This window comes from Balaenoptera ricei, chromosome 9 (assembly GCF_028023285.1).
Source record: "Balaenoptera ricei isolate mBalRic1 chromosome 9, mBalRic1.hap2, whole genome shotgun sequence".
Lineage (NCBI taxonomy): Eukaryota > Metazoa > Chordata > Mammalia > Artiodactyla > Balaenopteridae > Balaenoptera > Balaenoptera ricei.
The window spans coordinates 94,533,628-94,548,853 of record NC_082647.1 but is presented as its reverse complement, the minus strand read 5'-3'; the positions used below and the strand labels follow the sequence as shown (position 1 = coordinate 94,548,853).

The 15,226-nt window shown below is 38.1% G+C and overlaps 1 protein-coding gene across 1 annotated transcript in view; it reads left to right on the top strand.

Moving 5' to 3' along the window:
- Nucleotides 1–15,226, top strand: part of RELN (reelin) — a 374,678-nt gene that overhangs the window by 140,844 nt on the left and 218,608 nt on the right. Inside the window, exons 7-8 of the mRNA XM_059934127.1 lie at nucleotides 3,293–3,389; nucleotides 6,104–6,344. Of these exons, the coding sequence (XP_059790110.1) occupies nucleotides 3,293–3,389; nucleotides 6,104–6,344 (338 nt within the window). The remainder of the gene's footprint in view (nucleotides 1–3,292; nucleotides 3,390–6,103; nucleotides 6,345–15,226) is intronic.

Here is a 15,226-nt window from a genome sequence, read left to right as displayed (position 1 = left end):
CAGAAATGTTGCTGAAAAAAGTATCCATCATTATGTACTATGGGGTTGACTAAATAATCAATAATAATGTAAATGACAGTTACAGTAAATTAATGTAGGTTTATCTTTATCATTTATCCATGTATTTGTCAATTTAAAATCAAGAATTGACAACCAAGACCAACTGGAAACAACATTCATGAGGTACCTTTAACACAAAATACCCTGTCCTCCCCCAAACTGGGGATATTGCAGTAATCCTGGTGTTTGTAGCTCTACACTGGAGCCAGATATCCTAGACTGTTAGATGGGGGTCCTCAGTAAGTTCTAGAAGTTCATCAGTTTTATCTATGAGTATCAAACTTTAGGAACCCTTAATCACTTTGTAGGCTACTTGTATCCTTGATGTGGGTAAAAATGAAAATATATGGAATTTCCTCGTTTGTCGGTAAGAACCAAAGAAAGAGTTTGAATTTTTAGACCTGGTTAAGTTCATCATGGTTCTCAGGCCATACTTTTATAACCATGGTTCTAAATTATCTTCCCTCCTTCAGCAATTGTTTAAATCCTTGCAAAATTACTACTTTAGAGTGAAGGATTACAATTACATTGGAAGTGGTCTGAAGGAGAGAAAATGGATCTGCAAGTGAGAGGACATTTTGCATTTTTCACTTGGGTTTGTCTTTCCTTTCTGGTTTTAAATATCAGCTTTGGCAATTAAAGATCTTCGATTTAAGAGGGGAAAGAAAGAAGTACCTGTTGTAGGTGGCACCTGCTCATTATTGTCTCGTCACTGCATCAGAGGTGCTTTGAGGTATGTGATAGCTCTGCACCACCGGATCTGGGAGCAGGGAGTTGGGGGTGGCGTTAGGCACCTGGGCACGTGGACGTAAATTAACTCTTTCCTCCCTTTATCACAGACAGAGTCAAGCAACCCTTGTCAACCTGGGCAAGGGGAAATCTTATTCTGTTGACAGAAGTCTATGTGACAGTGGGGCTGCAATTCAGAAGGGCTTATGTGAAGAAGAAATTCACCCAGTCTATGTGGAACAGCTGTATTAGGAGTGGGCATGGAGAATCATTTATTCACTGGCTTGGCACCATTTGGGATAGTAGTTTGATGGGGAGTGGTCCCAGAGGGAGGCAGCTATCCAAAGCCGACTGGTTGTCTTGGGTGGCGCTTCTTCCAGGAGGGGAAGTTCCCTTGGCATGGACAGTACCTCTCCTCTGGCATCCATTCGTACCGCACACCTCAGTCCTGGTCTTCTAGTCGTCCACTCCTTTGTTGGGAGCCCCTGTGGCTTTTGAGCTATCTTTTCACATGGGAACCCTGGGCTAGTTCTGTTTTCCAGGGTACACATTTGGTCTCTAGAAACTGTGCACCTTTATCTCACTGGGGTAGAAGTACTGCTTTATCCTGAAGGGACTGAAAAATTGTTGAAGGATTATAAGCAAGGAGGTAACAATTCAGTTCACTTGTAGGAAGAGCACTGGCAAGAGTGGGGCTGGATGAGGACATGTAAGGCTGAAGACAGGGAGACCAGCTAATCATTATTAAAAAGTTTTGGCAAGAGCTACTGAGAGTCCATTGACAATAGTGAGGAGGAGATGAGTTCAGAAGATATTAATAGTTTAGGTACAAAAGAGTTTAATGACTAAGGAAAAGTGAGTCACCGGTCAGGTGCCTTTTTTGTTTTATGGGTGCATAGTAAACTTATTCTCGCAACACTGAGATGGTAACATAAGAAAATAGACAGGAGAGGGGTCATATTGGTCATCAGGGTCATATTTAGACACATTTTTATTTTCATGTTTATCAGCTTTCCTTCTCTTTTTTTAATTTGTAAATAATTTCCACTGAATTGCTTCTGTAAGGAACATTTTTTGGTTATCATTTGTTCTATCCTTTCCTTTTTTGGGATTCACCTTATACATTTGCTTTTAAGTACTTATGGTGTATAAAACACAAAGAAAGCACATAAATACCATTTATATTCTTTAGGCTAGTTTGAACTGTCTTTTGAAAAAACAGATTGTCTGCCAGACCTCATAGTTGTTTGTGTTGAAGTTTGTCTCACATAATCCTGCCTGTTTCCATTTCCGGCGCCACAGTTTGATATTTATTTTAAACAGCTGCTTAAGAAAGGTGGAACTTAACAATGATCAAAATGGCATAAAGTAGGTTTCTGTTTGAGCTCAGGGTTGCTGTGTAACTTTCCTTTCAGTAGCCTTCTCTCATGCTTTTTCATCTACATTTTAGCTGTGTGAATAAATCTAGGAAAACTGCTGTTTGGCCTTTTTAGCACACTGCCAGCTTTGGCAATTGCACACTAACTGGTGTTGTACTAAACACCACTGAAATAAAATAAATGAGTTTGATTAAAGCTTGGAACTCCTGAGTACCACAAATGTAAAAACCATCAACAGATGCCATTTGCTGAAACCAAGGCTCCTCTAGCAGATGGATGAAAGTTAAAAATAAATTGCGCTATTTCTTTGTATTTTGGTTCATTTGTTTTAACATAGTATAAAAAACCCTGCTATCGAGTTACAGTAAACTCCTGGCTTATGTTTCATGGCTGGTTTCGGAATCTATGAAGATCTTTGATATTACAGTCAAATTGTGCTTTCTTGTATGTATTCATTGAACATGTAAAAACAAATTCTTATCAGAGTTTTAAAACTTTCTTTGGTAGTCATATCTCCAGTATTGAAAATAATAGTGAAAAACAATGACCGGATATCCACAATGGGACATAATGTCTGTCTTTTAAATCTTTAATGTTGGGCTGCAGTAGAATAATATCAATCATATCTCTAATAGTTCTCATTCATTTAGTACTTGAATTTACTTTACAGTATTTTAGTTTCTCACATACTGCCTCATCATTTAAATAACACACACACAGAAGAAGAATGCTATTTTTATTCTTCATACAACTGAATGACTTACATGCCATTAAATGCAATCATTATTGATATTATCTTGTAAGATCCATATTAATCATTCTATAATATTTAGATATTTCTTGGCATAGAACTGAACGCTTACATTGTAATTTAATTTAGAAGTTCATGTATTTCTAAAGAGACCTGAAATTTACCTTTTTTACCTTTTTTCAACTCTTAAAATTATTTATCAAATAATGTTTATCAGAACAGATTACAAGAAATATTAGCAGAGTTAGAAGAATGGGGAAATGATCAGATAACTATCTAAGTGGTTAGAAAATTATCTAGCTTATTTATCAGGAAGGATAATATGTAATTACACTGTATTAACTTTGAAATTTATTGTTATTGCTATTTACAGGTTCAGGTTCATGTCGCTTTAGTTATTCAGACCCTTGCATCATTGTGTCATATGCCAAGAATAATACTGTGGACTGGATTCAGCTTGAGAAAATTAGGTTTGTTATCATTTAAAGTATCTTCATAAATTTTGACGTAGGTGGATTTCTGCTTCCCTGTTTACCTTCATTCTACCACTGGCTTTATTCCTCATGGTTAAAAGTACTCTGGTTGTTAATTATGTTGAATTACATTGATGCACATATTATTACCTGCTCTATTTGAAGAAGGTATTGTTAAAAGTGTCATTTTCCATTCAATACTTACCACTGTCAGTAGTAGCTATAACAAACTATTTATTTTTGGTAAAAGTACGTTTGAGATAGTAATCTTTCTGATGGAATTCTCCACAAAATAACAGCACCACCCATCTCTTTAGGTGGCCTGGCTGTGGCCTGGTTTATGGCCTAGGAATATATCAGATTACCACCTAAATTCCTTCCAGTCTGTGATGATAATGAGTTAATAGCCTCTTGGATCTAATCTCTAGTTCTGTCATTTTCCTTCTAACTTCCCTAAGGCCAGTTCTAAAATTCTATTATCGTAATTGTGATGTGACTTGTAATCATTTATTACATTTTCTTTATTTAAAAAAAAATCCCTTCATAAGAAAATTAGGTTGATGCTTAAAGAGGGAGAAGTTCATTCAGGTTGAAAATATTTGATTAAATTTAGCAAAACTCAAACTATGTTAACTATTTTTGTGTAGTTTAAATCATAAAATAAAGTTCAAAATGGGTGCTTAATTTCAGGTATGGTGAGGTATTTAAAGGAAAAAATACCTTGAAATTTTATTAAGTGGTTATTCTGATCAGTTTAGTTCTTAAATTAGCATGACTCACGTAGAACATTTTCCATCAGTTCTGTGACAGTTTTCTTTTTTCTCACACTATTTTCCTTACCATTTTTCCATATTGAAAGAATTGTGATTTGTTTGGGGGAGAAGAATAAATATTAGGTTCTTAGTCTTTAATATTAAACCAATCTGTCCAAAGTTTCTAGTAGTATTTCAAATAAAAATAAAAGTCTCACACGTTCAAGCTCTAGTCTAACCAAAAACTGAGAAAATGATTCTAACTCATGGATTTTAATAGATTGTCTCCCTCTGTGACAGGATAAGATATTATTTATAGATACCTGGTACAAGCCAAGCTCTGACATGCTGTGCCAGTTACCAATTTTATAACAGAGCATTTTGCTCTTCCTTCTAATTTCTAGTAGTTATTATGAAAATGCATTCATATTAAATACTGATTTATATAAATGGCTTTAAGCAAAGCAGCATAAGTATTGGAAGTTTTACTCATGCCTCCATTTTTTTCTCTAATAGTTATATACCATAGTTTAGATAAATTGTAGTGCGTTTCTTGCTGAAAAACAGCTACATGCTTTTGATATGACAAATAGTGAGTGTACACATTTAATTACAAGATATAAAGATCACACTCAGCTGATTCCATTTATTTTTCACTAAATGAGACTTTCAATTTTAGTCCAGGCACCAAACTATCACACTCATTTAATGCAAATTTACCATTATTGATCAGAGTGGACATATTTTCAATCACTTCCTAAAACTAAAATGTAGCATCTTCATTAGTTTAAATTCTTTTTGAAGTTAAAAACATAGTCATCATTAAATATTTTAAAGGAAAGGGGAATTGATTACCACCAAAGGTGAGGTACACCATTCATAACCTACACAGACAATTCTGCGGATTTATATGTGCTTCATTGCTGAGTGAAAAATATGGCTTTTCTCTAGTCCTTTCAAAACTGATTTATAGTAAGCCCTGGGTACTACTAGTTTGTATTTTAGTACTACTTTTAATCTTGGCTAAAGCCATCATTTTTACTGTAGCAAGTTTCTACTTTGGTAGAATAAAATGTTTAATAAAAATATTATATAGCAAAAGGACCTAGATGTAACAGATGTAATATAAAAATCATGTTAAATTATATCATGTTTTTAAAGACCGGTCTGCATGGAATTCTAAAGAATTCTAAATGAGAGCATTTAATTCTCATGGCAAATCTGACATTTTAAAAAAAAAATGTATCTGGTTACTAGAAATTAACTATTACATAAAGACTGATTATGAAACATATAGCATACAATGATCTCTAATAAATGCAAAATTTCAAAGTAAGAATTAAAATTAAGATAATTTTATAGTTTTTCTCCTTTTTTTCTTCTCAGAATCATAAAAAATATATGGTTTTTTTAAATTTATTTTTTTAAGCACTTTTATTTAATTAATTTATTTATTTTGGCCTCGCAACATGTGGGATCTTAGTTCACCGACCAGGGATCAAACATGTGCCCCCTTCAATGGAGGTGCAGAGTCTTAACCACTGGACCATCAGGGAAGTCCCAAGTATATGGTTTTAGATTGAGTGTCTACCATTCACAAAAAACTGTGCTGGATACACTTTGATTTTTTACAGGAGCCATGGCAGTGGTGTACCATTTTCTCTTCAATTATCCCTTTACTGGCTTGCCTGAATGTGCTTACTGCCTGCTTTGTGTTAAACGTAAAGCTCATTAAGACATTTAATATTTAAACTTACATCACTCAATACGAACATCTTAATAATCAGCATGTATTAAAAGATTTAAGGGGTATGGGATTGTAAGTATTTAATCTGTAATGTGTACAATATTTTTAAGATAAGAAAACCACAGTCTTAATTAAGAAACAAAAAGGATCTATAAGAAAAGTAAAGTGGACACTGTTGAACTTTATTGTGACACCAGTTCTCATCTCTCCAGGGCCCCTTCCAATGTCAGCACAATCATCCATATCCTCTACCTTCCTGAAGATGCCAAAGGGGAGAACGTCCAGTTTCAGTGGAAGCAGGAAAATCTCCGAGTAGGTGAAGTATATGAAGCCTGCTGGGCTTTAGATAACGTCCTGGTCATCAACTCAGCTCACAGACAAGTTGTTTTAGAAGATAATCTGGATCCAATAGACACGGGCAACTGGCTTTTCTTCCCAGGAGCTACAGTGAAGGTTTGATCTCTCTTTTGTTCCTTCTCCTCTCCTCTAAAACCTAAAGCTCAGTAAACCAAATTGTACAAAGATAACAGTTTTACTAAAGCCACTATTAAAAGAATAGGTCATATTACTTTACCCTCCGTTGTAAGCATGGAAAATCATTCATTTATTCATCCCTTTAACAAGTATTTTTGAGAATCCATGGTGCCAGGTACTGGGCTGAACCTAGAGAATATAACCACAAAAAGGCAGATATGTCTCTTCCCTTCACTGGCTGTCAGTTTAGTGGGGGAGTTAGACATGTCAACATGCATGTGCAAAATAGCATCATTGTTGATTTGCTGGGAAAGTTTAGAGTGCTGTGGAAATACAACATACAGTACCAAATCCAGACCTGAGGGATTAAGAAGACTATCCAAGAGAATAGGGATCCAAGCAGAGAATGAAGGGTAATTTCAAATTGGCCAGGAGGGAGGAATAGCGTTTCTAGAATCATAAATCACATACATAAAGGCTGTAAGGTGATAGCACAAAGCAGAGGCCTTGGACAGTGTTCCAAATAGTTGTCTAACAGATTTTGAGTTGAGACTTGTGATAAAGTCTGAAGATATGGCCAGTGATGAAACCTTAAAGGTCTTGAAACCTGCTGTAGAGTTTGAACTTTATCCTGAAGTTGATAGGGAGTCGCTGAAGTACTCTGAATAAGAGTCAGATAATTAGATCTGAGTTTTGAAATATCCCTTCGAGGATGGAGGACAGAATGGAAGGGAAAGAGTGCATACAGGAAAACCAAATAGAAGGCTGCAAACAGTAGTCCAATGGGCGATCACATTGAACAGAAATAGGGGAGAGATGATGGGAAAATATGGATGGATTCAGAGATTTGTAGGAGGAAATGGAGAAGACTGGGGACTGACTGAGACGATGATGGAGCAGGAGGTGTCAAGGACAAGGTTTGGGCATCGTTGTTTCAACAACGATGCCATTTGTTGAAACAGGAAGAGGAACAGGATTACAGGAGCTGAATTCACCTTGGACATGTTGATTTTGATAATCCTGGGGGCAGGCAAGAAGAAACATCTGGTGGGAGGTTAGATGTATGGATCAGAAACTCAGAGGAAGATCCAAAATTGGCAATTATCAACCTTTTGAATGAGAATTGAAATCATGGCTTGTCTGTCCAGAGAGTGTGTAGAGTAAGAAATTGTGCCTAGGCAATATTTTAAAATACCATTAGACCCTCAACTGGACTCTCTCTAGTTTCCAGTATATACAAATAAAATACAGATGCAGATTGGAGAATTTTTTAAAATGTGACTCACTGGTAAAAAAAAAGTCCTGTGCTGCATGGGGGTGAGGTCACAGGAGGAGTCCCAAGCAGAATATAAAGATCTAAGATGCTCATCTCCTTTTAATAATTTATTTGAATTCTAGAAACATGGTTCAAAATGGTTCCAGATTATTTAGAAAACCTTCACCTCTTTAGGAAACTCCCCTGACACAATAACTTGTTGCTTAACAAATCAAACTCTAGATGTTTTGTTTTAAGTTGATGAAATTACACCAATTGACTAGCATTAGGAACAGGCATCATCTTTGCTCAGCATGAGAAAACACCCAGTAAACCTTATGGAAATTTGTTTTGACTAAGACTCTAAAACTTTGGTTCCTTTAAAGAGAGTCCATGGATGCCCTTCATATGGGTATGGAAAAGAACCTTTGTAAGGATATCCCATGTCATATCCCACTACTACTTGATTAAGAGAAGTATTTCTGTTGTCACTGTTCAACATTGGCAAGAAGAAACCCAGGAAACACATGGAGACCTCAGGGCCTGAGATTCACATCCTTTTCCCGTGATAATCATTGGTGATTATTTGGTCTCAGTTCCCTTTACTATATAAATGTACTTTTTATGCCTTGTTTTGTAAGTCATCATTATACTAATCTAATTAGCTTTTTGGTGCCTTAATGCACTGTACTTTGGTACCACCCATGATAAAAATGCATGAAGTGTGGTTTTGCTTCATAGTAATGGTTACTTAAATTACAACTTTGTGTGGAGTATACTTTTGCTTTGTGGTCTCTCATCTTACTCATAAGCTTGCTAATCACACGTTTGAGACTTGCCTAGTTACCTAGGCCTACTAAGAAAAAAGTCATTGTAGTAATGATTTATACCAGGGTCTTTGGCTATCAAGTAGAAGCTTTTCTCTGATGTTTCTTTTATTTTTAATTAATTTATTTATTTGGCTGCATCGGGTCTTAGTTGCGGCATGCAGGATCTTTCGTTGTGGCAGGAGGGCTCTTCGTTGCAACGTGCAGGTTTCTCTCTAGTTGTGGCGTGTGGGCTCAGTAGTTGTGGCTCACAGGCTTTCTAGTTGTGGCACACAGGCTCTAGAGTGTGCAGGCTCAGTAGTTGTGGCACGCAGGCTTAGTTGCCCCACGGCATGTGGGATCTTAGTTCCCCGACCAGGGATCGAACCCGCATCCTCTGCATTGGAAGGTGGATTCTTAACAACTGGGCCACCAGGGAAGTCCCTCTGATATTTCTTTTTAAAATTTCAAATAAGTGCAATGATAAAATCTAAGAGTTTGTCATTTTAACTCATTTGCATGACCGACCTTTTGCTTTTTGCCTCAAACATCTAAGCATGAAAAAATTGCTTTTGCCAAGTGATTTGGAGTTCTAGAAATAAAAACTGTTCATTTAAATTGTATGCAATTTCTCCACCAAATATTGTTCCTTTACTGGGTGGCCTCTGAGATGAAAACCGAATACAACCAATTAGAAAGCATATCTCGGTGTTCCTATTGGTCATAGGACATGTTTTGAACATTGCTTTATTTTGGACTTTTTAGTTTTGAGGGTAATGTTTGTTTGTTCAACCTGTATGTTATCTTTTCTATATTCATTAAAACTCTCCAAGATGTTTACATCTTAACTAAATCGAAGATCGAGTCTAACAGCAATCAAGAAAGTGTGCGTCATTACAAAGTAGAGTTTATTCCAGGAAAAGTGTCCAAGCACAGATAGGATACTCTTTGGTTAAATAATAATAGCTACTTTTTTTTTTAATTGCTCTGAACGTGAACAATTTCCTCATTTATTTATTTATTTATTTGGCTGCATTGGATCTTCATTGCTGCACGTGGGCTTTCTCTAGTTGCGGCGAGCGAATGAAGAGAGCGGGGGCTACTCTTTGTTGCAGTGTGCGGGCTTCTCATTGCAGTGGCTTCTCTTGTTGCAGAGCATGGGCTCTAGGCACGCAGGCTCAGTAGTTGTGGCTCGCGGGCTCTAGAGCACAGGCTCAGTAGTTGTGGCGCACGGGCTTAGTTGCTCTGCGGCATGTGGGATCTTCCCAGATCAGGGATCGAACCCATGTCCCCTGCATTGGCAGGCAGATTCTTAACCACTGTGCCACCTGGGAAGTCCCAACAGCTACTTTTTATTGTTCACTTATTATTCTAGGGACTTGCTATTCCAGATGTGCATGTGAGATTATATATGTATAATCTCATACAGTTGATCTTTATAAACCTATAAAAATGTGCTCTATTAGCCCCATTTTACAGATGTGGAAAGTGGACATGGAGGTGTTGAGTAACTTGTCCAGAATGCCCCTTTTCCAGTGGCAGAGCCAGGGTTCAAATACAGGAATCCGACTTCAGAACTCTTGCTCTCAGCTCCACATAACTTTGCTCTTACAAGTAGTAAATATAAACTGACATGCTCCCTATTGGTCCTGTGTTTCTTCCCATCATCTATTTGTTAATTTATCTGCCTATTTTCTTCACCATCACTCTCTGGCTCTAAGCTGAAAGATTCTTGTTTTTCTCGTATTTCTTGATCTTGCCCCAGCTTTATTCCATTTGTACTATATATTCCTTTCTCTGGGTGACAGATTTTGATACATCAGAATTTAGTAAGTTCAGGCCAAGCACTGGTTGCTTCCTTTTCTTCCACACTACAACAGCTGATTTTATTTTCACAATCATAGTTACTGGTCCACCACTGCTGACCTAAAGTGAACTTAAGGAGAAAGGAGTATTAAAATATTTTCTATATGGAGGTAGGAGGCATTTGCAGTAACCTATAGGGAAGATGAAATAGAGTGAGAACAGGGGGACACTAAAGAAAGAGAAATCAACAGTCTCATGGTAGCAGACTTCCTGTGACGAGGATGTTGGAGCCAAGGATCGTACAAAGGGATGCCTGTGACAAAAAATGACACGGTCATTCCTTAAAAGAAATTACATCATACACCCTCCATACTCAAGACCTTTGATGGCTTCCTGTGTAGGCCTAGAGGAGACAAGCCAAACTCCCTAGCATGTAATTCAAGGCCATTTCCAATCTCGGCCCAGCCTAACTTTTCATCCTCATCTCCTGCTCCCCTGTGCGCCAGCCTCACAAATACAACACAGAATTTCACACTCCCACCCCTTTAGACATGCTTTTCCACCTTTCTTTTTTCTATGCCTAGTCATTCCCCAGCATCCTTCAGGGCCCAGTTCAAATGTCATTGTCTGGGTGAAGTTTTGCATAGTTAACGTCTGGCTCCTCTCTGTGCTGCTGTAACCATGAGGTTGAATAAGCAGGACTTGAGGTTGGAGACTGGCTCCAAAAACACATTCTTTCTTCCTCACTAGTGACCATTCGCATTCACTCAGACAGCTTTTTAAATCTCTATCCTTTTTGCACAAACCTAAGGCAGGTCCCAAGACTACTGATAGACCAAAAAAGCAATCAATCACTTTAGTCCCCGGTCTCCGTTCCATAACAAATACCACACAGTTCACCGTAATGCAAACTCCAAGCTTCGCCCATAGCTTCTCTCCTCCAGCTTAGGTCTACTGAGTAGGAATAGAGATAGAGGTCAGCTCCTTCTCCCTCCTCGCTAACCGCCATGAGTTTTAGCCTCTGAACCACCCGGGGCTGGGTCAGGAGGCAGGAGAAGAATCAAGAGGCAGACGCTGTAAGCTGGAATTATTGATCCCTTGGTCTGGCAAGTGATCAAAGCTGGCTCTCTCTTGGTTCTACCAAAAAGCTCTTTGGAAATGCCCCTACTTTTCACCAGAACTGGAGATTTCTCACCTGTAGCTCCCCAATGCATCTCTCAGGTCATGTCTACTTCCACTCCTAGCCACTGGGCCTCTGACTCATGACCTCAGCCTCTTTCTTCTAAGGGTCCTTGCCCCTCCAGGAAGACCTTGGGGGCAGGATCTTAGACAAACCAGACTGCCTCTTGTGTGCATGGGCCCAATTCTAGTCTATGGTAAACATTCACCTTGAATCCATCATTGGGAGAAGAGAAGTTAATTACTTTGAAGTGCAGCCCTCTTGTTACCCAGCTACCTGCCAGGCAGCCCCAGGCACTAGTCTAAGCCCTTACAGCATTCCTTCCAAGGGGTGTTCTTGAAGTCCTGAGCACCAGGCTTGAGGCAAGGGGAAGGTACCCTCCTCCCCTGACAAGGGCATGGGTGTGACCCACAGTTCACCAACAACCCTCTCTAAAGGAATCATCTCTCTGCTTTCCAGCTACCTACATACTTCAGCTTTAAGTTTGTGTGCTCTCAATTTGAGTAAGCGGCTAAGCCATTTTACCGCCTCTTTTGCTAAGTCCTTATAGTTGGTCCATCACCTCTCTTTGGAATGTAGAGCAGTTGCTACCTATTTTCTTGGCACCTTAACCAAATCCAACACTAACCTAGTTCCATTTCAACATTCTGTTATGCCGTAAATATACATCTATGAGAGTGTTTACAACATTGCTTTGTAGTTATGTTTCTGTCTCCCTGGGTAGCGTGTTAGCTTCTTAAGCTCGGGAACTGTTTCTACCATTTTTGAATCTCCAGTATTGGTACATGATACATTGTGCTAGTTGAACGAATGAAAAGCTGAAAAAATATCAAGATCTAATTTGTGGGGAAAGAAAATAAATTTTATATTCAGTGATGACATGCAGGCAGCTAAAAATATTGTGAATGGGACTGGATATAGCACCACTGTTAAGAAAATGGGCTTAACTGGGTTCAAATCTTGGTTTCACAGTTTATTAGCCATGTGGTCTTGGGCAAGTTATTTAACCTCTTGGTTCCTTGGTGTCCTCACCTTTAACAGGGATAGTAATAGTATCCATCTCCTGTTGTGATAATTAAATAAGAAGATACATGTAAAACCCTTAGAACAGTGCCTGGCATATATAAAGGGCTAAATAAGTATGTGTCCTCTTCATTGAAAACCTTAAGAACAAATCAACTCTACAGGGAAGTGAATATGGAGAAAAATATGTAAAAGGCAAAGGATTGAGCTGATAGCTCCAATGGGGGGGGGATAGGATAGAAAAAATACAGAACTCACAAATTATGTCATCCTTATATATCATTAAAGTAATATCAAAATCAAATGCAGTAAATTGATTAGGTTGGACACAAATATTGCCCGTAGATGTAACTTTGGCAATCAAAATAAGAAATAGTTTCCACTGGAATTAAGTTGAAATGGCATTCATGTAATTATAATATTAATAGTAGTTTTCTTTATTAACAACAAGTGATTTTTTAAGTGCTGCTGTTCATAAAATAAGGTAATAGAGAGTAGTGAGTATGTAAACTGTCCAGTTGATGTTGAAAATAATGTTTGAGAGTGGCAGGTCAAATAGGAAAGATAAAAATGAGTCACTGGCATTCATAGTACATATTTCTCCTTATCTTCTTTAGATTTTTTTTTCAATTTCTTTGGTACTATTTAATTCATTTCATCTGAGCCTGTCCTTGTTTATCTCAAGTAGGGCAGAACGATAGAAGACCAAATGGAGTCATTAACTTAAGGAGTTATGTGATCTGGAGAACTGCAATTATAGGTCACCAGTTTAAATCTGCCCTGGGCTGGTAGAAGGCCATTACCATCTGTTGGCTCTTTAGTAATTAATATGAAGTAGATGTCTAACAGTATCGGCTTTTAATGTAGAACCCGACCTTATGTTTGTTGCACTTTTTTATTTGGATTGGTAAGCTGAAGAGGACTGTAAGAGGTTACAGAATTAATATGTTCTTCCTCGACAGCCATCTGTGTTCCTCCTCCATTCTCTTCACAAGTTCATGGCCTTGCCTGACTCAGCTTCCAGTGTTTTTCCAGAGAACCTGCCCATGTGGAAGAAAAGGGACACCACATTCTTATCGTGCTTCTAATTACCATCATAATCTTTTTATTTCCCATGAATCCCTAAGCAGCCCTCTGTTCACAACCAAATAGGTGGGGCTCTGGATGCCAATAAATCTAGTACTGCAAGTCAGAAAGCTAGCCAGAGCACCAGCCTCATTAGCAGTCTCCACAGTAAGTCCATTGTGGACTCAGCAAGGCAAGGAGCCTGAACCCACTTGATAGTGAAACACCTGTCTTAATTATTAGTTACGATGGTATTTCCTTCTTTTGCAGAATGTTGCATCCTTTTTTAAAATTACTTTTGTGTACAATTTCTAAACTAATCAAGAATTATTTGTGTCAGTTGTTTCTATTCTAAAGATACGGAATATACTCTGTTAGTCCATCATTTGCAGTTGCTAGAATTGGCTGCTGCTGCCACAGCTGCCATCCCCTGACAGCCCCGCTCTCTATCAGATGGCTGTGGGTGTTTTGCCGCATTTAATAGTGGGAGGCACGTTCTTCCTGCCTGAAATGGGGGAATGATTAATCTCAGGGCAACTTCTGGTGCTCCAACTCTTTGCAAATGGTCTTGGTTTTGTCATCAAGGTTTAAGGGAAATGAATGTTTTGGCCCCTTCCATTTAAGATGTATAGAATCAAGAATCAATGTTTCCCCTTGGGCAGGATTCTCATATCCATCTCCATTGAGTAGCATGGATACTGGATAATAAATAATAATAATAACAACCATAATTATAAGTAGTAGTAGCAGCAGCAGCAGTAGTAATGGTGGCATTTCATGAATCATCTGTAGGTGCCAGCACTATGAGGAAGGCCTTATCCTCCAAGTTGTATATCTATGGTAGGTGAACATTGCATGTCTATAAAGACCCTGAGTACTTAGTGCTTAATTGTCCTTAGTCATTCTTAAAACATCTGGACAAATCCATCAAAGTCATCTCTTCCCAACTCCTCAAAAACACATCTTGCAATCTGAAAATGTCCTTAATTTCAAGTTCAAAGAAAAACACTAAATGTAAGATTTTTAAAGGGTCAGCCTGGAGCTGCTACAGCTACCTGCTTTCTGTAACTCACCCTTAGAGAGAAGAGCTGCAAAGGTCAGGAAAGTACTCAGAGGAGAACCCAGGAACAAATGATTTGGAAAGAGCTATGAGCAGATTTTTTGCTTTGTTTTTTCTTTTTTCTTCATCTTTTAATATTACCCAGTGAAGCAGAATTTCCAGATGGATCAATATGCCATGGAGGTAAATATTGGTCAAGAGCAGCTGCTTCATTTTGTTTGTTTGTTCACTCCCATTTTTGGTGGCAGCCAAAATTTGTATTTTGAAAGCATGAATCATCCACAACTCCTTGATATCTGTATGTGTGTGTGAGAGAGAGAGAAAGAGAGAGAGCACACTTTGCTCACTCACTGTTAATAAATGTTTATATCTGCTCAGCTAGCCTGGTTACCCTCAGCTTGCAAAGGCATAAATCACTGGCTTCTGTCAACTCTGGAATTGACCCACAGATTAAGTGCACATCACTAGGACATACGTGCTGTTCCTCGTATTTTTTATTTTTAAGAAATCTTCCCACTCTGATTTCTGTGCCTGCACCTGCTAATCTTTTTCTGTTTATTACCCTAGTTCATTGTGTGGCTAGCAAAGAATTCCAGATTACTCCTTTTACACTTTTATGTCAACTTGTGTTGAGAAGTAAATCAGTACGAAATGTCACAGATTCTG